Source organism: Triturus cristatus, chromosome 7 (genome assembly GCF_964204655.1).
Source record: "Triturus cristatus chromosome 7, aTriCri1.1, whole genome shotgun sequence".
NCBI classification, from domain to species: domain Eukaryota; kingdom Metazoa; phylum Chordata; class Amphibia; order Caudata; family Salamandridae; genus Triturus; species Triturus cristatus.
Genome location: NC_140590.1, coordinates 1602169278 through 1602192886, shown reverse-complemented (window position 1 = coordinate 1602192886; position 23609 = coordinate 1602169278). Strand labels below are relative to the sequence as shown.

Genomic DNA, 23609 nt, shown 5'->3' with positions numbered 1-23609 from the left:
GTTGTGTGTGTGTGTGTGTGGTTGTGTGTGTGTGGTTGTGTGTGCATGGTTATGTGTGTGGCTGTGTGTGTGTGCGTGTGTTAGAAGGCGTTCACCGGGAAGGTTGCGGAATGCGTTCCTGACCCCCTGGGGACCCACCTCTCCCAGAGTTAGGCCGAGCAAGAGTGGGGAGGCCCTTCCTGGAAGGGTCTCGTACCTAGGATCGCACACGCTGCGCTTACACTCTTCTGATAGAGGGACACCACACAGTAGTTCTTCGTAAGACAATATGCTTTATCGTTAGTTGTAAGGGATCCTTATGATCCGGAAGGCAGATATAGAATTAGTGCCACAAGCGGCGGCGATCTCGTGATGGGGGTATGGGGGTAGCGGGACAGTCTTTGAGTCAGTGTCTCTGGGGAGTATCCTGCGCACCGCTCTCAATCCTCGAGCGAAGGGGATGTTGCTTCGCTCGGCAATCTCTGTCGATTCTCTTGGAGGAGGGTGCCGCGAGTCGCTCAGCAGGCACAGGTGGTTCGTAGTTCGGGGAGCCGCGACAGTGTCAGCAGGGCTCAGATGGTTCAGAGTTCGGAGAGCCGCGACAGCGTCAGCAGGGCTCAGATGGTTCAGAGTTCGGGGAGCCGCGACAGCGTCAGCAGGGCTCAGATGGTTCAGAGTTCGGGGAGCCGCGACAGCGTCAGCAGGGCTCAGATGGTTCAGAGTTCGGGGAGCCGCGACAGCGTCAGCAGGGCTCAGATGGTTCAGAGTTCGGGGAGCCGGGACAGCGTCAGCAGGGCTCAGATGGTTCAGCGTTCGGGTAGCGTTCTTCCGTTCGGGGAGTGATCGAGCCGCGACCAGGTCAGCATGCTCTCGTCAGTCCAGGTCTTCTCTGTCTCCCGTCCCTTCCGCACCCCTTGTTATACTTCCCCTCCTCTTTGAAGTCCGGAGTCCTCGCCGAGAGGGGTCTTGGTGCCTGGGGGCGGTGTGTCGGGGCTTCCTGTCGCTCGGCCCTTTGATCTGTTCAGGTGGGTCCGGGAGGGACTCCAGACACCCAGCAGGCGAGGCGGCCGCTCACCGGGGGCCTGATGGTCGATCGAAACCGTCCTTGGGGAAGAGACCAGAGGTGTGACAGGGTCGGCGCCTCTCGGTCTGGCTTGGGGGGTTCCTCTCTCCCTCGGCCGGGCATGCGTGTTGGGGTCTGGCCGGCCATCGGGATGTTGGGCCGGGCTGGCCGGAAGTCTGTGACATCGTGGATCGGTGCGGTTGCAGGGTGGCTTGCTGGTCGGGAGGGCCCACGCCACGAGGCCGGTCTCACACGTGCCCCCCCCAGCTGAAAGGCGTGGAGAACTACCCATTTACTTGGGGGTTCCCCTCGCTGAAGCGGAAGAATCGGGACAGGCCGTCCGCGTTGGCGTGGTCCTTCCCGGGACGATGCTCCACAGTGAAATCCATCCCCTGGAGGGAGATTGACCAGCGTAGCAGCTTGGGGTTTTCTCCTTGCATCTGCATCAACCACCGCAAGGGTCGGTGATCTGTTTGAACTCGGAAGTGTGTTCCGAACAAGTAGGGCCGTAGCTTTTTGAGGGCCCAGACTACTGCGAAGGTCTCTCTTTCAATGGTGCTCCACCGCTGTTCTCGAGGTAGCAACCTTCGGCTGATGAAGGCTGTGGGTTGATCTACGCCTTTGTCGTTGAACTGTGAGAGGACTGCCCCGATGCCGTGTTCCGAGGCGTCCGTCTGAACCACAAACTCCTGAGAGTAGTCGGGGGCTTTGAGTACCGGAGCAGTACATATAGCGGCTTTCAAGGCGTCGAACGCTTTTTGGCACGGGGGAGTCCATTGTATTTTCTTCGGGTGTTTCTTGGAGGTTAGCTCTGTGAGGGGGCCTGCGATGCTGCCATAGTTCTTAATAAACCTCCGGTAGTAACCGGTGAGGCTCAGGAATTCCCGGACTTCTGTTTGGGTCGTTGGGGGTTCCCAGGACAGGATGGCGTCGATCTTCGGCTGGAGGGGGGCGACCTGCCCGCTTCCCACCTGGTGCCCCAGATAGATTACGGAGCCTTGTCCAATTTGACATTTGCTGGCTTTGATGGTGAGGCCTGCCTGGCGCAGAGCCAGCAGGACTTGTCGGAGGTGCTGGAGGTGCTCGGTCCATTGGGAGCTGAATACTGCTATGTCGTCGAGGTACGCTGCGCTGAACCCCTCTAGTCCAGACAGGACCCTGTTCACCAGTCGCTGGAAGGTGGCCGGGGCATTCTTCATTCCAAACGGCATCACCCTAAAGCGGTAGTGCCCATCCGGGGTGGAGAAGGCGGAGCGCTCCTTGGCTCCCTCAGTGAGTGCAATCTGCCAGTATCCGCAGGTTAGGTCGAAGGTGCTGAGGTAGCGAGCGGCCCCGAGGCGGTCGATGAGCTCGTCGGCGCGGGGGATAGGGTGAGCGTCCGCTCGCTCGGGTGACCGCATTGAGTCCTCGGTAGTCCACACAAAATCTCAGCTCGGGGGCGACACCAGGGGCAGCCGCTTTCGGGACCAGGACTACCGGGCTGGCCCAGGGGCTGTCGGAGGGTTCAATCACCCCGAGGGCCAACATCTCAGCTACCTCGGTCTGGATGCAGGTTCAGACCCGATCAGGGACCCAGTAGGCTCGGTGTCTCACTGGCGAGCTGTCGCCGGTGTTTACGTCGTGGACACACCAGTCGGTGACCCCAGGGGTTACGGAGAAGAGGTCCGTGAACTGCCTTAGTAGCCGGCGGCAGTCGTCGGACTGTTGGGAGGTGAGGGCGGTTGACAGTCTCACCCCCTCCACGGAGCCATCGATCTCTTTAGCACCCAGGGGGTCTGGAAGGGGCTCGGTGTCTTCTTCAGTCCCATCGTCGGTGGCCAGGAGCAAACTCAACTCCGTCCTTACAAAGTGGGGTTTGAGGCGGTTCACGTGGAGGACCCGGAGGGGGTTCCGCGGGGACTGCACATCGACTAGATAGGTGACTTGGCTCTTCCGCTCGACCACCTTGAAGGGACCAGTCCATTTGTCTTGGAGGGCGCAGGGTTTCACCGGGGCCATGACCCAGACTTGTTGGCCTGGCTGAAACTCGACCAGCGTGGCATTCTGGTCATACCAGCGCTTCATCTCTTCCTGGCTAGCCTCGAGGTTTGTCTCTGCGAGTTCTCGGAATTTCCGGGTCTGGTTGCGGAGCGCCAGGATGTATCGGAACACATCCGGAGGGGTCCCCCGGAGAGTCGTTTCCCAACCCTCCTTGACCAGGCTCAGGGGTCCCCGGACGGGGTGTCCGTACAGTAGTTCGAACGGGCTGAACCCCAGAGATTTTTGGGGAACCTCTCGGTAGGCGAACAGGAGGCAAGGGAGGAGGACGTCCCATCTCCGGCGTAGAGTTCTTCGAGGCCCATGATCATCCCTTTCAGGGTCCTGTTAAATCGGTCGACTAGGCCATTCCCTTGGGGGTGGTATGGGCTGGTAAACTTGTATGATACCCCGCACTGCTGCCATAGGGACCTCATGTATTTGGAGATAAAGTTTGTGCCACGATCACTCACGACTTCGCGAGGGAACCCCACGCGGGAGAAGATCCCCATCAAGGCCCGGCCTACCACGGGGGCCGTCACGGTGCGGAGGGGAATGGCTTCGGGGTAGCGGGTGGCATGGTCCACCAGGACGAGGATGAACCGGTGGCCCTGGGCGGTCTTGGGATCCAGGGGTCCCACGATGTCGATTCCCACCCGCTCAAAAGTGGTACTAACAACGGGGAAGGGTTGTAGCGGAGCCTTGCGCTTCCCCCGACTCTTTCCGCTGGCCTGGCACGTGAGGCATGACTTGCAGTGGGCCTCCACATTCGCTCGCATCTTGGGCCAATAGAAGTGGGTAACGAGTCGCTGGTAGGTCTTATCTTGGCCTAAGTGTCCGGCCAGGGGTACATCATGGGCCAGGCCCAGGAGGAGACTTCGGAAGCGCAGGGGTACCACCAGTATTCGGGCCGATCCCAACTTGGCCGACTTCTGTTCGCTGTACAGGAGGCCGTTTTCCCAGTATACCCAGTGGTTTCCGGACTGGTCGCCTGCTGATTGGGCCTCGGCCTGCTGTCGGGGTCCAATGAGAGAAGGGCAGGTGGCTTGTTCCTGGCAGAATTCTTCTCGGGATGGACCTACCTCGCAGTGCCACTGGGCCATCTCGGGCAGGTCCCCGAGCTCGGTCAGTGGTTCGGGATCTGGAGGCTCCGACCCGTCATCGGGAATGGTTGCTTCTTCCGGAAGAGGGTCGTCGGGCTCGGGTAGTGCGTCCCGGACCTCGGGGACGGCGACTGTGTTCAGCGGAATGGCCTCACCTCCCTCGGAGGAAGGCAATCTGAGAGTCATAGAGCGCGTGGTGGGGCCTACCCATTCAGGTAGGCCCATCATTTCTAGATGGGCTCTTCGTTCCACTTGTCCCCACGGGGAACTCTCAAGGTCGTTGCCCAGGAGGCAGTCTACGGGCTGGGAGGTTCGGACTGCCACCCTCAACTTGCCGGTGACTCCCCCCATTCGAAGGGGACCATGGCCATCCGGCATAGGCTCTCGGAATTGTCCGACGATAGGACTGGACAAAAGGCGTCGGGCAGGATCTGGTCTTCGGAGACCAGGTGGCAGAGGACCGCTGTGACACTCGCCCCAGTGTCGCGGAGGCCCTCGACGCGGGGACCGTTGACCGTCACCTGCTGTCGGTACTTCTTCGTGTTGGTGGGCAGGGGTGTTCCGGGGACCATCTCTCGGTCCCCTAGGGAGACCAGGGCCATGGCGGCTGGCTCCCATTCTTCGGAGTCTTCCATCTCTTCTCCCAGGGCTACGGAGGCCATTTGTCGAGCCGGAGGGGTTGTCGTGGCGGGTCGTTGGTACATGGGACACTGAGGGTCACTGGCATAGTGTCCGGTCTGTTGGCAGCGGAAACAGGTGATCCTCACTCGGGGTCCCGACCTCCCCGGTGGCCCGGTGCTGGCCGGAGGTGGGGCGGGAAAGTGCGGAGGTTGTCCTCTGGGGGGGACTGTGCTGGGAGCCCCCCGGGAATTCTCTTGGTCGGCCTTGATTCCCTCCGCCCCTCTGGCGGGGGGGTCCCTGACTGTGGCGACCATAGTCTCCCACGGGACCCCGTGAGGCCCGGGTGTTCACCCATCGGTCAGCCTTGACGGCCAGTTTTCGAGGGTCAGTGAGCTTGCTGTCCAGGAGGTGCTGGCGTAACTCCACAAAGCAATTGGCGGACAAGTCTTCGCACGCGATTAGGTCGAACAGCTCCTCAAAGGTGGAGACCTTGCTGCCCTTGATCCACCCGTCCAAGGCCCGGCTGTAAAAGTTCACAAACTCCACCCATGTGGTACCGGGTATCTTTTTGCAGTCTTGAAACCGTTGCCGGTACATTTCGGGGGTGAGCCCATATCTGGCTACTAGGGCCTCTTTCAGGTGACTGTAGGAGTTCAGCACCGTGGAGGGTAAGTCTAGCAGGGTATCTCTCCCCTCGCTCAGGAACCGGCCCCACAACCCAGCCCCCCAGTCTTTCTGCGGGACTCGTGGGAGGTCATGGCAACTTCGTAGGCCTTGAACCATTGCTGGATGTCGTCGTTCTTGTAATATTCTTTCACCACATCCTTGGGGATGTGGACCTTTGGTTCCACGACGGAGGAGAGGGGTTGAGTTCCCGAGGGTCTGGCCTCCTCACTTTTAGCCTTGAGCTCGATCTCTTTCAGGCTGCGTTCGTGTTCTAGTTGGAGTTTTCTTTCTTCGTGCTCTCTTTGTCGCTTCTTTTCCTCGAGTTCTCCTTGTAGGCGTAATTGTTCTACTGCCAGTTTCTTCTCGGCCAGTTTTAGCTCTCCCTCGATTTTTAGTTTTGCTAGCTCTAGTTCATGGTTGCGGCCCCGTTCTCGGTCCGCTAGCTCCTCTGGGGATAGGCCCCCCTCTGGGGCGCTGCCCCTCCCCGGGATGCTTCGTGGTTCGTTTGGCGGCTCTCCTTCTGTTTGTGCCCGGGAAGCTCCTGCCTCGACCCAGGTTTTCAATGCTCCCTGGAAATCCTCTTTCGTGCTTAATCCGGTGGTAGCGATTCCAAGGTCTTTGCAGAATTGTTTTAGTTCTCGGTGTGTATAATATTCCAACTGGTCCTCTCGGAATGTCGTGCTTGTGTTGGTACCTGCGGCACCTAGGGAGGTTTCTCCTTCCATTTCTTTCCGGTAGTGCGTTAGTCGTTTACTGCACGATCTCTAGGTGTCGGCTCGGATCCCGTCGTCTGCCACCAAATGTTGGAAGGCGTTCTCCGGGGGAGGCTTCTGAATACGTTCCTGACCACCCGTTGACCCACCTCTCCCAGAGTTAGGCCGAGCAAGGGCGGGGAGGCCCTACCTGGAAGGGTCTCGTACCTAGGATCGCACACACTGCGCTTGCACTCTCTGACAGAGGGACACCACACAGTAGTTCTTCGTAAGACAGTTACTTTATCGTAGACGTAAGGGACCTTTATGATCCGAAATGCAGGTACAGCGCCACAATCAGCGGCGATCTCGTGATGGGGGTATGGGGGTAGCGGGACAGTCTTTGAGTCAGTGTCTCTGCGGAGTATCCTGCGCACAGCTCTCAATCCTCGAGCTGGGGGGGGATGTTGCTTCTCTCGGCAATCTCTGCCGATTCCCTTGGAGGAGAGTGCCGCGAGTCACTCAGCAGGCACAGGTGGTTCGGAGTTCGGGGAGCCGCGACAGCGTCAGCAGGGCTCCGATGGTTCAGAGTTCGGGGAGCCGCGACAGCGTCAGCAGGGCTCAGATGGTTCAGAGTTCGGGGAGCCACGACAGCGTCAGCAGGGCTCAGATGGTTCAGAGTTCGGGGAGCCGCGACAGCGTCAGCAGGGCTCAGATGGTTCAGAGTTCGGGCAGCGTTCTTCGGTTCGGGGAGCGATCGAGCCGCTACCAGGTCAGCAGGCTCTCGTCAGTCCAGGTCTTCTCTGCCTCCCGTCCCTTCAGCACCCCTTGTTATACTCCCCCTCCTCTTTGAAGTCCGGAGTCCTCGCCGAGAGGGGTCTTGGTGCCTGGGGGCGGTGTGTCGGGACTTCCTGACGCTCGGCCCTTTGATCTGTTCAGGTGGGTCCGGGAGGGACTCCAGACACCCAGCAGGCGAGGCGCCCGCTCACCCGGGGCCTGGTGGCCGATCGAAACCTTCCTTGGGGAAGAGACCAGAGGTGTGACAGGGACGGCGCCTCCCGGTCTGGCTTGCGGGGGTTTCTCTCTCCCTCGGCCGGGCATGCGTGTTGGGGTCTGGCCGGCCATCGGAATGTTGGGCCATGGTGGCCGGAATTCTGTGACATCGGGGATCGATGCGGTTGCAGGGTGGCTTGCTGGTCGGGAGGGCCCATGCCACGAGGCCGGTCTCACAGGGTCCGGCAGGTTGTTTACTAACTTACGATAGGTTAGGGAAGTGGCTCTTTTATGCATATAGTCAGTAAGTAACCTATCCTCCAGAGGTGAAGCCTCAGCCAAGATGGTCCCCACCGGTAGAACCGACTGCAGCGCATGTTTGACCTGCATGTATCTGTAAAGTTTGGACGGTGCGATTTCATATTGAATCAGCAGGCGCTCAAATGGGATTACTTCACCCTTCCTCCAGAGATCACCCACCGTTGATATGCCTATTGCATCCCATTTATCAAAGCCTTTGCTGTTCTTTAGGTGTCCAAGCCGCTGAGAGGTCCAGAGTGGTGACATTTGGGTGATAACCCCCTTCCAACCCAACCTGGCATGCGCCTCATGCCATATGCGAACTGTGTGTGCTGTGGGCCCAATTAATCGTCTGGTTTTATTTCTATTGTACAGCACTGACATAACCCCATCCTCCCCCAGTCCTTGCCTATCCGCCTGAAACGCTGGGTCGGTATGAGGAGCGTGTAACCAACTATTAATTACCTTTAGCTGGGCGGCCCAGTAGTATAACTGTATATTGGGGAGGGCTATACCACCGTCATACCAGCTCCTGATCAACTTATCCTGCCAGATCTGTGCCGGCTTGATCCCCCAAATCAAACCAGAGACCTCCGACGCAATTGTCTTGAAGTAACTCACTGGTACGGGAAACAGAGTATTTTCCAGGACATACTGAAAACGTGGGAGTGCCATCATTTTAAAAAGTGCTGCTTTTCCCAGCATTGACAGCGGCAGACTGCGCCAGACCAACGCATCACGCCGGAACCGATCCATGGGGGGGTCCAAGATTTCTCCGAATGAAGTCATCGTGTGTGGGCGTAATATGAATACCGAGATATTTAAAGGTGGCCTCCGTGACCTGCAGTGGGCAATCCCTCGGAAACGAAGACCTCGGACCACGTAGTACAAACAAAACCGACTTGGACCAATTAATAGTGTATACAGATACCCGACCGAAAATCTCACAGATATTTAAAAGCACTAAGATGGAGCGGCCAGGGGACGTCAGATATAGCAGCACATCGTCCGCATATAAAGAAATGCGGACTTCCCAGTTTGGCGTCCATTGGAGTCCACGAATCAGTGGCTCCCACCTGATCCATGCCGCCAATGGCTCCAGTACCAGTGCGAAGAGCAACAATGACAGTGGACACCCCTTGCGCGTTCCCCGCGTCAGCGGTAAGTCTCTGGAGATGTGACCATTGGCCACTACATGTGCCAGCGGTTTAGTGTAGAGCAGCTGTATCCATGCACAGAATTTCGGGCCGAATCCTAAGTGCCTAAGGACTGAAAAAAGATATGGCCACTCCACCATATCAAAAGCCATCCGCGTATCAAGGGAAAGGATAACCGCCGGCTCCTGAATAGAGGACATCCGGGCCATTACTCCCTGCAGCCGCCGCAGGTTGAGAGCCGCGCTCCTATTAGTCAGAAACCCGGATTAATCCGGGTGAATTAGGGTCGTGAGATGCGGGGTCAGCCGCGTCGCCAACAGTTTGGCTAATATTTTAGCTTCAGCATTAAGTAACGAGATCGGACGGTAAGAGGCGCACTCGTCAGGGGGTTTACCAGGTTTTTGGATTGTCACGATGGTGGCCCTGTGTTGATCGTATGGGAGCTCCCTTACCTTGAGGCTCTCAAGATACATATTTAAAAGATAAGGGGCAGTCGTAGCTGCTGTCTTTTTCTATAGTTCGATGGGTAAACAATTAGGTCCCACCGCTTTTCCCGACTGTAGGGAACTGATAGCCACTTGTAGTTCTTCGACTGTTAAGTCGGCTTCTAGGGTGAGTGCTTCCTCTGGAGAGAGTTTCGGCAAGTTAATATCCCTAATATACGTTTGAGCTTCCACCGTCTCTATTGTCGTCCGCGACTCGTAGACCTGGTGGAAATATCCGGCTAAAGTATTCACTATTTCTTCCGGTGCAGCCGTCAATGAGCCATCCGGTTTCCGCAACTGTGCTATCGTTCTGTTTGCTCGCTCCTTTTTATCAAGCCAGGCTAGAAGTTTACTTGCCTTATCTCCTATCTCATATATCGTATGCCACATGGCTTGGAGCCGAGTCCTAGTTGCTTCCAGCTGCTATTCCCAGAACTCACATTGCTTAGCACGCAGGAATCGGGACTGTTCCACCGATGGATCCTGTGCGTGCTGATCTGTAGCATCAATCAGGGCGGTCTCTATGATATCGAATTCGGCTTGTTTTCCCCTCTTGTGATCTGCTACAGAGGAAATGGCCTGCCCTCGGATCACCGTTTTGTATGCTTCCCAAAGAATACTTGGGGACTGGACTGAGCAAGCGTTTTCTTGAAAGTAATGTTGTTTCGCAGCGACTATGTCTTTCGAAATCTTCAGGATTTGTAAGTATCCCGGATACACGGGATAGACCCTTTTCCATGATTTATGATGATTTGTGTATGTTAGCAGTAAGGGCGAGTGATCCGAAATACCCCTAGGGCGGATCTCAACGGCCACCACGTTCGCAAGATGTTCTGCGGCTGTAAAAAAATAGTCAATGCGGGAGAGGCTGTAATGTATCCCCGATTGAAACATGTATTGTCGCACTTCTGGATGCCTGTATCTCCACGCATCGGTTAGCCCGAGGGCATCTACAAAGCCACCCAGACGCGTAGTTCCAGCCGTGTGCTGCCTGGGAGGGTACCTATCCCTGGTTCCGTCAATGACCGCATTGAAATCCCCACCAATCAGTATCACACCTACAGGAAGACCCAACAAAAATGCGCTAAGCGCCGGGAGAGCTATTGAGTGAAGGACCGGGGGGATGTTCACTGACACGATATTTAACAGTTTCCCTTCCCATTGATAGGAAATTGCCACAAATCGACCCTGGTCATCTGTATAAGTATGTTGTACTATCAGTGGGAACTGTTTATGCACTAAAATACCCACACCCCTGGAACCAGAGGAGAACTCAGAATGTACCACCATACGGAACCCCCATCGATCCAGCGCCCTACAGGCCGAGCCCACTAAATGTGTTTCTTGTAGCAGGGCCACCGCAGGCGCGCATCTCTTTAGATGCTGTAGAACCAGACCTCTCTAAATTTTATCCCCCAGTCCACGGACATTCCACGTAAGCAGCGTTAATGGGTTAATCAGGGACATCGGAGGCAATCGTGAATTAGACTCGGTGCACGTCCGCGTCATTCATGTCCCTCGCGCACAATCTGTCTACTCGCAGGATCCTTTACATAGTGCGTCCAGAAATCTTTACTATTCCTAGTCTGTAGGTGTGCCATGCGTGCCCATATAAAATTCAACACCAAAAACAAATAATACCAACTCAACTTTCCCTTCCCTCCCAACCATCCCCCCTCCTTCCCCCCTGTCCAAGCCAAACTTCCGTTAGTGAACACCTTGTCATCGTGATCTCAAAAGGAGCGTGCGTGATTTCAGATAATATTCAACGGTTTCCCTTGTATGATACACAGCAAACCAATAAGTCGTTTTAGGGAAGATTGCATCCAGTACACCCACACTCGTCTACTCACCACAGTTTGGCTAGCCCACAAAAAAGAATAAAAACCAAAGCAAACCCAAAATGAAGTACATCCCTCCCCAACTACCCCCCTCCCTGCTTCCCTGCCAGACGGACCCCCAACTATCCGCCCCCACAACTTAGCAGAGTGCTTTATTCCCATGAACAATATTGATTCACTTTTAAAATTGGTTATCGATGCACATTACTACCAATACCACAATATGTAAAGTGTAGCACTTCGGGGAGTCCACTTTTTGTGTGTTACGGTGGATTTCATGACCGTGTCACGCACGCACATATACGCGGAAACGTTTAAACACTTAATGGCATTCCGACTGGGTATTCATTTTGATTCTTCTTGGTGGCTGGATGCAAAACACTGTTGCGTCGGGTATTTGAGTAAGTAAGATTGTTTCTCTTCAACTTTTTGACACTCATTAGGATGGAGGAACGCCATTCGATTCTATAATTGGTTTGTACCTAGGGAGCGGGTTTACAGCGGAAACACGGATTAACACAAAAATACGCGTTTTCCACCTGTTGACTCAGTAAGCAAACGTGCATGAGGTTCATTTATTTACACAACAATTTTTACGCTCACACTAACATGTATCCTTTTGTTGCATTTCAAGGGTTCTTTTACATCACCATATTAGAAAGCACTCTGCACTTCGACATATAAGGCATGGAGACTCGCGGTTTGGGTTGCATGCTATAGTTAACGTACAAAGCATGGTTACTTCAACACATTTGAATTCTCTTATGAGCGCACAACATTTAGTAGTGTTAGGAGTAACAGCAATCACTTTACAGCCCCTGTTAATTTTGAACACCCACATCCAGTACTCTTGTATAAACCTATATGGGTTAAGAGAGCCTGGTATGTTCTCAAAACGTCTTGTTTTCTGTACATGCTTAAACATATGTATTATTTGTTATTTTTAGAATAACCCTGATGAAGGGTCTTTCCCGGAATGCATTAGGAGCACGGCATTGAATATTTCATGAAGATCATTTGTTTGTAATACAATGTAATGAGATAAATTTATCAAGATCATTGTATGTTTTAGAGTTGCAACATTCAGAAATATTGGTTGCGCATAACAAAAAGATAAATAATTGAAATAAATTGCAATACAATTGCATAGCATCATTGATGAATACGTTTACTTAATTGTTGAACCTTAGGGGCACGTGCTGTGCACCTTGATGTGTGTGACAAGTTTGTACACACCGCTTCAGAGTCTGTTAACCTAACAGGTGCAGGTTAGATCTCAAGGTAGCACACAACAGATAAACTTCAGTTTACATACAGAGTATTTTATGAAATGTATTAGATTGGTGTGCCGGCTATATCCACAATTATGATGGTTCTTAACCATTGTCAGTCAGCAGTAGAGGAGCTAGCCTTCTGGTTCTGCCACTGGTTTCATTTTCTTCTTCTTCTTTCTCATTCAGGCTCTTGTTCTTCTGGGGACGGTCCCTTTCTCGTCATGCCTCTATTGAAGATAGTTGGGACTTAACTCTATCGCTATGGTCCCTATTTGTTTATAGGTGGCATGGTTAGATATCTCAATTGGCTGCTTTGTATTTACATGCTTACCATTTATTTCCATACGGATTCATTGCTATGAAATTCATCTCTTTTGCTTCTGCAGTCTGTAGACTTTTTCCAACGTCACCTTGTCGCTTCTATTTGCAACATTTGTGATCAAGTTCGACTGCACTTTAGGTCCGGCACTGCATTGTGCTATGGGGGTTTCCTTTGTTATCACCACTTTTCCTTATTGTGTTACCTCCTGTTATGGTGGTTTCCATGCACCTTTCTCACCTCTTTGTGGCGGGCACAGTGTTGTTTTCTATGAACTGTACTACTCCATTTGCTATGTTGTCATATCAGTGTGTTGTGCTGTTATTCCTGTCATTCTTCCATATCATTTGTATGTCTTTCCTTGGGAAAGAGTAACATTCTGTTGCGTTCTTCCCTCTTTTCTAAGGGAATATACTCATATAGCTAGATACCCTTTGTGTATCTTAATGAGATCATATGACTGTATACTTCCAGATATATGTATATTTCAAGGGATTGTCTATAGCTCTATATTATATTTATGGCTGCTTCCAGTGTTTCTCTTCACTATCATGATTACTCCATGATATTAGGAAATTGTTCAGTGGCTTTTCAGAGGTTCTGTGTTACACATGTCCTATTTTGTGTCCTATATTTGTCCTATGATTGCCATGGCCTTATTAGGTCCATTATTGGCATTTCTTCTTGCAATGGATAATGTCCCTTTACACTGTGGGTGTTATCTTGTCTACCCTGTGGTGTTTTCAGTTGTGGTCACCTGATGTACCTGGGTCAGATGCTGTCGAGGTCGAAACTTCTTGTTTTTCCCTGTTGTATTTCTGTTGACTTGCTGTGACAGGTCAACCGGCATTCTGTTCCAATGGTTTTCAATGTACAATTCTTCAACAACTTATCTGGGCTTGTGGTGTTTAAGTTACTATGTGCTGGACTTATGACTGAGTGTGATATTTTTCTCAGTTGCCCTTTTCCCCCCGTCTTTGTTTTCTGACCAGTTCATATTACATGTATATTCTTTGTAGTCCCAGTTCGCAGACCCTCCTCCGGGGATGGTATGGCTTGGGTATCTGGTTCTAAGTAAGAAATCTGCAGCTAAATGTCTCTAGCAGATGAACAAGTTATTTACCTTCGGTACCGATGTATCTGGTAAAGACAAGATCTAGCCCCAGATTCCTAACGCCCCTTCTATCCTCACCACACTGCAAACTATTCTTCTTTCTTCTTCATTTATATTGAGTGTGTTTGGGATGTCCTACTTGTATGCATTCTTGTTGTGTTGTAGGCTCATGAGATATCATTCCTGGGGATATCCTGGTTGTGTTGCAGGTTCATTCCTGCTTCATTTCTGCATACTCCTCTGTTCAGTTGGTGGTACCTCGTGGTTATGTCTATTTCTTGGAAGGTCAGAAGGACATTTTTATTCCTGCTTTCTGCCCTGAGTCTTGTTGGACCTCTTGCATCCCTGACTGTTCCCTTCTTTCCTATGCATTCAACAGGTACGTCAGACATGGTGTCAATTGTCTTGACACACTGTTCCAATAGGCAGTTTCGGTATATGGCTCCACATTTTGAGCATGAACTATAGTCACGAAGAAACTGACGTCAGCGTGTCAGTAGTGGGGTTATATGGACTCCGCTGATGTCACTTCCGGGGACTACGTCGCTTCGGAGTCGCTTCACGCCCTCTGCCAGCGCGCGGACTTACTGTGGGGGAAAAAAAAGTGGCAGGATCTAGTATGGCGCCTAGCTAGGATTCTCAGTAAGGAATCTGTGGCTCGATCCTGTTTCTACCAGATACATTGTTACTGAAGGTTAGTAACTTTTTCTTGATGAACATAATATTGAGCTTGGGAAGATAGTGCCGTGTTTGGAGGTCGGAGCCCCACTCTCAAATAGTAAGTACTGGCATGAGGAAGTAAGAATATAATTAAGGAAGATTACCAGTACATTTTTCAGACATTTTCCAAAGCTGGACTTTTGAGATATATATGTTTTTATATTTATTATAACATTGTAACACCTTTTTATGTTTCATTTAAGGAAACAAGATGTAAGCAGTTGTGACCTCAAAGTAAACAGTGTTAAAAAGGTATTTTGAATTATTTTTGCATTTCAGTATTTTTGAAAAACAGTACTTACAATTGACAGCGGAGAAGATTCCTATATCTTATTTGAAATAAATTGCAATGTACCCATTATAATCCCCATAACCAGTGGGTTGGTGATATATGTAAAGAATGAAATTCATTTTTCTATTATTACCTAATATTAAAGTACATTTTGTATACAATGCAGTTTGTTACATCCCAAGTATAGGACTTTGTTTACCTGCTAGTTAATTATCCCAATTTTATGTTGGTTAATGACAAGTGGTAAGAGAGCTGGAAACTACATAAACATTTCTCTCTCTGTCTGTGGAAACGTGACTTGACCCATGAGAAGGGTCGAATAATTAGTCATAATACTCCTCCACTACTTCTTACAATGCTAAGAAAAAGCAAATTACACTGTGCTTATGCACATATGGTTTATGCCACAAAACTTTTTAATGTGTTTGTTGAAACAAAAAGGTATATAACCAAGCCCAGGATGCAAAGAGTTACATTTGTTCAGCAAGGTAAAATCACACTGAACAGACCTATTGACTATTAGGAGAATAGATTCCTTGAGTAAAGTAATTGTTTCATGCAGTCTATGGGGCAGTAAAACGTATTTTCTCATGTTAATTGTTCTACACCGCGGCAATAAAGAATTTGACATTTACAGTGTTAATAAATGTGTGACTGCTCATTTATTAGTACAGTTGAGATCTTTTGCCTTACCAATTTTTTATGAAATCATTGTGTGATGTTTTGCCTATTTTGTTTCTATGCTTCTCTATGTAAACATGTACTTTCCCCTCCTTTTTTATGGTGGTCCATTTGTCCATCTTTTCCAGGAAAGCTCCCTGCCCGTGACCTTCTTATGTCCTACCTACATTTATATGCCTGCTCTTCTTTACGTTTTTCTAAAGCAGCTCATTTTTCTAAAGCAGCTCATTAACACTGAAGCAGACTCTTGGTGCTAAACACTCAATTACATCATGACACAGCTCACCAAGCTCTGAGGAATCTACCATTATTTGTTCTAGCTGATGTGAGAAGTTGGCCTGATGTATGATGTCACTAGTTCTAGTGTACACCTTATATCAGTCCAAACAACCCTTATGGTGATTGGTTGTAAAGTCAACCTTATAGACCAGCTATCCTAGTGGTAGCATGGACAAGAGCAGTCTTAGGCTAAACTCTGAATGGCATGTGAAGCCAGCTGTGATACCATATATGGATACCAAATGAAAGGACACCACAACAGATATATCTATAAAATAAAGTGTATTTATTCTAGTCAAACCCTCAGCACTCTTTATGAGATTAGAGGTAAGTACAACACAGTCTTATTTAGGCATACATTAAGTCACACAGGTAAGTAATACAGTTAGGCCCTAGGGGCCACGCAAACCATATACTAAGTAAGTGGTATAGGGACCACTGTCACGGAAATAGGATAGGCCTAGGCCTAGGGAATCGCTGGGGCTACCCTACACTAGCAACAGTTAGGAAGTGGGAGGCCCACGGGATTCAGGTGCAGAGTGGAAACACTCACGCGTAATGCGTAAAAGTCGATAGAAGTAGTAGTTGTTAGCAATTAACAGTTTAAGGACACTTCTGAAGCAGCTAGAGAGTCGAGACTCGGAAACTAGACCCTAGGATAGTCACTACCCTTGTGAGCACCGAAGTACCCAAGTTACCTAGCCCACGAGCTGCGGGTGCATAGGTGTGAACTTGCGTCGGGTTTCGTCGTGGACTTCTATGGATGCCTGAAGGAAAGTTGCTGACAGGCAGTCAGTGAAGAGTGTCCGGTGGATCCCAAGGCTGGGATCAAGAAGAGAGGAGACCTGCAAGCAGAAGGGACAGAGTCAAGGTCACTAGCCAGTGACCACGTGGAACCAGGAAGGAACCAGGCGATGTCGTGAAGATTGCAGGTGAAGGTGAAGCTTGTCGTTGCAGCCACGAGGACCAGGGAACGTTGAGGACGACCAGGACCAGGAGGCGAGCTGTCCCACGAAGGCTCTTGCTGTCGGCGGCGTCGAAGTTGGACTAGGGCTCACCAAGCCTTGGCAAGCGGAGCCCACGAAGAACGGAGGACTTGCTTCTGGTGCAGACCAGGAAGGTCTGGGGTGCTTCTCTTTTGCAAAGAAGCAGGAGCCAGTCTGGAGGAGCCAAACTAGCGGTGAAGATTTCAGGATGCGTCGTCACAAAGGCCACTAGCCAGCGGGCAAGCAACCGGACAGACGCGGCAAGCAGGAAAATGCAGAAGGGCCCCACGCAGGACTCGTGGAGTGTGGGGGGCTGATCTTCGGTGCAGATGGTGCTTGGGGTTGGGGCTTCTCAATCCCCGGTGCACAACTTCGAGGGTGCCTCAGAAGCTGCGCTTGAAGATACTAGCCACTTTTCCCAGGTAGCTGGTCCCACGTCTCTCGTCGCCTCCACGGATCTCAGCTCGGCTGTGGATGTGGATCAGGGTCGGAGAAGTCTGGAAGTCAAGGCTCTGGTCGGGCTCTGCAGTCGGTCCCTCGTAGAACTTCAGCAAAGCAAAGGGTAGTCTCTTGATGGTGCCTGTTTGCACAGGGCAGCCACTCCTTGGCCACAAGGGAGATTCTTCAGTCTTCTTCTTTCGTCGAATGTCGAAGGTCCAGAGTTTCTGTTCAAGTTGCAGGTTCAGGATAATCTAATCTCCTGGGGCCCAGCTACCACTCTTATACTAATCTGGGGGGCTGGGTTACCTGCTAGGTCACGCCTTATGGGTGGGACCTGGGAGGGGGGTGGTTACACCCCCTTCCCTTTGTGCAGTTTCGCGCCAGGACTGGGGCTGGGGTGCCCCAGCACCGGTTTGAACTGGACTATGCATGGGACACCTTGTGTGCCCCAGGCATGTCTCATTCCTTTCAGCCCTCCCTGCCCCAATACACTAAAGTCTGTCTGGGGAGGTGCTAGCACCTCCCCAAGCAGGAAACCTATTGTCCAAGCCTCCCTTGCCGGGATCACTCCCAGCAGCAGGAGGTCAGACTTGTGTCTGTGGCAGCAGCATCCATTTTGTGATGCTGAGGCTTTGGTTAGAGTTAAACAGCAAAGTAGGGTTTTAACATGTCTCTCCCTCTAGAAGGGGGGAATAATATCCTCATCACCAGAAATGGTATGGGGGTATTATTCCAAAGTGCTAAACACCTTACACGACATGTTTTGATAAAGCCAAACCATAGTTACCATTATCGTTTAAGATTATAAGGCACTTTAAGAGTATATGGTAGGCTATATCATAGAACAGCTATAAGGACATGGATTCGAAAGCTGCAGACAGGCTCAGCTCATGCTAGAGCACCATCTCACATGTTACCAAGCACTCTGCCTCCAGTATTGTTAAGGCCTGCCATAGGAGTGACTAATAGGTACACATGTGTCTATATATAAGGGTAGATATAGGCATACTATATCTAAGCAAGGGGTGATTACACGACCTTGCCCCAGCTGAGTGATCAGCCAGTTGTGTCTGATTGGAAGGCCAGACCAGGGGTGGCATAATATATGCTGCAGCCCCTGGGAGGCCTAGGGTACACCTATGCCCTGGGTACCCAGGGTACACTGTACAGGGTCCAATAAGGTGATCCTTACCAATTGGTTATGTACCTAGGGTACATGGAGTCCATTTTAAAGAGAGAGCAGACAGCCTGAGACCCTGAATGGCAGGATCTCAGGCCAACTAAGTCGAAAAACCAGCTAGACACTAGGCAAAAAGTTGGGGGTAACCATAGTCAGATATCCACCTTCCTACAGCTGACACTAACATATTCAAATTTTGTGCAATTGCTCGTGGATTCACAAACACATACCAGCACATTTATCATGTTAATCTCCAGATTTCCACTGTGGTCATTGACATTTGCACATTTGAGCAAATGGAGCATCTTTGAAACAGAAGTGTTCCTCAAGGGCAGCACATTCATCAGTCAGGCGCTGCGGCCGAACAGCTCAAAAGCACGTTTTCTTAAACGTGACATGGCGTAGGTCCACCTTAATCGATTGTTTGTCATGGGTGCTCATTTTAAACCGCCAGTCGCACTTGTACTTAACGAGTGCTGCTGTGTTGTATTTATTTCCACTGTTTTCACAGGGGTAAACTTATTTAAGTTCACCGATGGTGGAATAATGAGGACAGACGTCTGAACGCCGGTCCTCAAGATTCTTCTGTCTGCTAATCTCGGGGGTCTCTCCTCCCCGGCAGATATACCCCCCTCCTCTAAAAGGATTAGAGCAACCAATGTATGTTCACTAGGTTGCTTGCTCACTGCTACCTCATATTAATTCAGGAGTTTTTTTTAACAATGCGTTATTTAACTTTTTATTTGTTTTAAACACATTGCCTTACTATGCATTGATAACAGTGGTTATGGAGTTGACCAATGGCAAGGAAAAGCAAGCATTGCAATGCAATAGATCTCGCATTTACGCGAGTTTAAGCTATTGGCATTGTAAATGACAATGCCTTTTATTTATGTTTTAAAAACAAAAATAAAAGACATTGTTATTTGTAATGTCATTAGCTCAAACTCGCGTAAATACGAGACCAATTTCATTGCAAATGCTTGTTAGATTAGTGAGTAGAAACGCTCTATTGTGGGCCCGCGCAGCACATTAATTAAATAAACAAGCACGCCATAAAAATGAGAGGACAACATGAGTGCACGAGGGCCAGAGCCTTAGAATGTCTCTGGCTCTCCCTTCGCTTAGCTTCCCTTCTTTCCCTGGTGCTTCGGTACAAGGACAAACCACATACGCCCCAGGAGTTTGAAACTACTGCAACAATATACTCATTTGAAACAAAGAAATGCGTGCTTCATCTTATTAAAACAACTATTGCCCAAAATGTCTGCAAAGAATTTTGGGGAGGTCACAAACATATCTCTTTGCTGCAAGCCAGGTCCTTCTACCATGGCACTGGTGATTCAATGGAACATCGAATATTTAATTCCTTCGTCCCAGAGGCTGAAAGGTGTCTACGTTTATTGAGGGATGTTCTCTTTGGTTAACCGTGAAATCAAATAAAGTGGCACGGCCTTTAGGTCATGGCATTGCCATTCTGAATGTTTATATAAAATTAATGAATATATCAGTGGACACTCATTACTAAAGTTTGCATATTCATAGATTCTGTGTGTAGCCTGATTAAGAATCACCCTTCCAGCTGGTCACACGAACCGCGATAAAAAATGGCCGCCTTATGACGGAGCTCTGCATCGCGCCGGACTTCGTGTTTAATTTTGGGGCGGTTCCAACGCCTTTCCTCACTGCATGCTGCCATATTCCTGAATCGGAATATCTGCTCTATTTTCGTCCTTTATTTCCATGGAGAAACCATAGAATTCTGCAAGTGACTCTTTTTTGATGCTTACAGCCGCCATTTTGTTTCTCTCCCAGCCGTTTTTCTCCTCATGTTTTCTCACATGGTGCCCTGTAATTCGATTTTTTCCTCATTTCCTGCATTTTTCATGCATTTTCTTTGAATAACTGTATTCAACATTGGAGGTCTCTACTCTTTGTTGATTTTGCTGGTTTTTTATGAGGTAAGTTTATCCATTCTCCTATATGATGCCAGTTCTTTCCTGTGCTTTTCATTCCACACTACATGGGTAGGAGCAAACCCCTACTTCACCACACCAAAAAATTGAAGTTGAACGCTCCTGCTACTTGTGGCACCAACGAGACTCCCCTAACAAAATCTCACACTTATCTGAGATAGCATCACACGGGACTGCCCGACTAACGCACAGAATTTCACAATTATGGCATCTAAAACACAGTTACCTTCGACTACCGGCAAGATACTTAAACAAGATCCTCCCTCTCCTCCTAAGTCTGTCTCTCCGGTTTCCATAGACATTGTTTTGGAGGAGATACGTGCCCTCCGACCCTTCATTGAGGAAACCTACAAACCCTGGACAATAAATGGTCGACTATGGAGTCCCGCCTCACTGTAGTGGAACAACACCTTAACGAGGTACAGGATTCATCTTCTAAGATTTCCTCTTTGGAGAAGGAAGTCTTACAACTGAGAAGAGCGACTGAAGACTTGGAAAATAGAAATTGTCGTAATAATCTACGCATTTATGGTCTTCCTGAGGGACTTGAAGGTGATGACCTTTTTGCGTACTTTACTTCTTTCTTGACGCAGTTTTTGGGTCGCCCTCCTGCAACCAAACTGAATATACAACAAGCACATAGACTGGGTCCTCGTCTGTCTTCCTCAGTGGTACTGAATGTCGCTAAATCCAAAAAGCAACTATGCTGGCATGGTACAAAAGTGTTTATTTCCGGCTCTTCGCTCCTTGGGTGAAAGATATGGTTTGTTCCATCCTTGCCTCTTCAAGGTCACCTTCCTCAACAAGACTTCCACCTTTGAGGGTCCGGCTGATCTCAGAAGATATATTCATTCTCACTCTACTGCTTCAATGGAGACGGCTTCTCCTCCTTCTGGATCTTGACTGAAGTGTTCCTTTTGTTATACTACTGCATTGAATTTGATGTTATAGTTTGTACTATTTGGATTCCACTGTTCTTTTTGTTTTATTTGCATAACTCTTTGTTTCCTTTTACAGGTTCATTGAAAATTCACTATGTTCCTCTCCATGTTCCCGCTCCTGATCTTGTTTATTTGATGTCCTGGTGTGGTGTGTTGCCCTTTGTTGGGTGTGCTGTTTCCGTTGTCCGTTGCTGCCTCTCTTTCTTTCCCTTTTTTCCCCGTAAGGTACGTATTACAGTCGTCATCTTGACATGTACTGTCTCCTCTTGTTCTTATTCTTTCTTCCCTTCCCTTCCTTTCTTCCCTCTTTTTCATATCTATCCTCTTTTTTCTTTTAATTGAATTGCATTCTTCTTCCTTTATGTTTATTTTCCCATGTGATTTCTTACTATCTCTCCCTTTTCTCTTTCTTTATTTCTTACCTCATAATACTATGCTTGCATATATTGTTCTTTATGTATTTTTGCTGGTTTTGCATTCAGGGTTATTTCCTGAAATGTGAAAGGCTTCATTAACCCAATTAAGGGACAGCGAATACTATCCCATCTTGCCTCTTATAATCCGGATTTGGTTTTCTTACAAGAAGCCCACCTTACAGAACCTGAAGCATTAAAATAGAAAAAATGTTGGGTGGGTTCAGTTTTAGTTTTCCCTACTTCCAATAAGAAAAGTGGTGTTGTTATTTTATGTCATAAGAAACTGAATTGTAAAGTTATATCACAAGAGACTGATACAGAAGGTAGATGGTTGTTAGCGAAGCTGTTAATTAATAACATTTCTTTGACCGTATTTAATGTGTATGGCCCTACCCATCCTGACTGTTCCTTTTGGCCTATGGTTACACAGAAATGTATTCAGTTTAGAGATGATTTCTTTATACTAGGAGGTGATTGCAATCAAGTTGTTGATCCCTTTCTTGGCCGCCAGTCTCAGGTACGCTTTGTTCCTCATAAAACGCAAAAAGACTTTCTCAACACTATTTCCCAAGCACACCTTATAGATGCTTGGAGACTCTCCCACCCTGATGCTCTTGACTTTTCTTTCTTCTCTCCTCCTCATAACGCTCTCTCCCGTCTTGACTATATTTTTCTCCCTCAATCTTTATCTCAAAATCTATTATCCTGAGGCGCAGCCTTTTTACTCACCGTGCCCTGAAGAAGCCCATGTCTGGACGAAACGCGTTGGCTGTATTGTACCAAGAGCACATCGCGAAAAAAAATCAAAGAAACCTAAGCAACAACGTGGACTCATTAATTTCTCCCAACTGATGTATTTACTGTAAATAATTTCCTAGAATATTGCCTCTCATACCCCTGTGAAAATCCACAACTGATAACGTGTCTTCTATACTTCTTCGCAGCAGTGCTTGATATTACGGTGGACGTAATAAAGTGGGCAAACTTTTAGCGAACTATCTCAAGTCCCATAAAGATCGTACTCTAATCAATACTATTTATTCCTCGGAGGGTTCTCCCATTCACAAAGATCAGGACATTTTTAATGAATTTATGCTTTTTTACAAAGATCTCTATACCCCGGTGTAGGAAGGTGGATATCTGACTATGGTTACCCCCAACTTTTTGCCTAGTGTCTAGCTGGTTTTTCGACTTAGTTGGCCTGAGATCCTGCCATTCAGCGTCTCAGGCTGTCTGCTCTCTCTTTAAAATGGACTCCATGTACCCTAGGTACATAACCAATTGGTAAGGATCACCTTATTGGACCCTGTACAGTGTACCCTAGGTACCCAGGGCATAGGTGCACCCTAGGCCTCCCAGGGGCTGCAGCATGTATTATGCCACCCCTGGTCTGGCCTTCCAATCAGACACAACTGGCTGATCACTCAGCTGGGCCAAGGTTGTGTAATCACCCCTTGCTTAGATATAGTATGCCTATATCTACCCTTATATATAGACACATGTGTACCTATCAGTCACTCCTATGGCAGGCCTTAACAATCCTGGAGGCAGAGTGCTTGGTAACATGTGAGATGGTGCTCTAGCATGAGCTGAGCCTGTCTGCAGCTTTCGGAACCATGTCCTTATAGCTGTTCTATGATATAGCCTACCATATACTCTTACAGTGCCTTATAATCTTAAACGGTTATGGTAACTATGGTTTGGCTTTATCAAAACATGTCGTGTAAGGTGTCTAACACTTTGGAATAATACCCCCATACCATTTCTGGTGATGAGGATATTATTCCCCCCTTCTAGAGGGAGAGACATGTTAAAATCATACTTCAACTGTTAGCCTCTGACCAAAGCCTCAGCATCACAAAATGGATGCTGCTGCCACGACACAAGTCTGACCTCCTGCAGCTGGGAGTGATCCCAGCCAGGGAGGCCTGGACAATAGGTTTCCTGCTTGGGGAGGTGCTAGCACCTCCCCAGACAGCCTTTAGTGTATTGGGGCAGGGTGGGCTGAAAGGAATGAGACATGCCTGGGGCACACAAGGTGTTCCTTGCATAGTCCAGTTCAAACCGGCGCTGG

General features: G+C 49.3%; 1 protein-coding gene across 1 annotated transcript in view; it reads left to right on the top strand.

Annotated features, from left to right (window-relative positions):
* SYCP2 (synaptonemal complex protein 2) overlaps nucleotides 1-23609 on the top strand; it is a 4998961-nt gene that overhangs the window by 3072589 nt on the left and 1902763 nt on the right. Inside the window, exon 30 of the mRNA XM_085615168.1 lies at nucleotides 14547-14595. Coding sequence (XP_085471294.1) covers nucleotides 14547-14595 — 49 coding nt within the window. The remainder of the gene's footprint in view (nucleotides 1-14546; nucleotides 14596-23609) is intronic.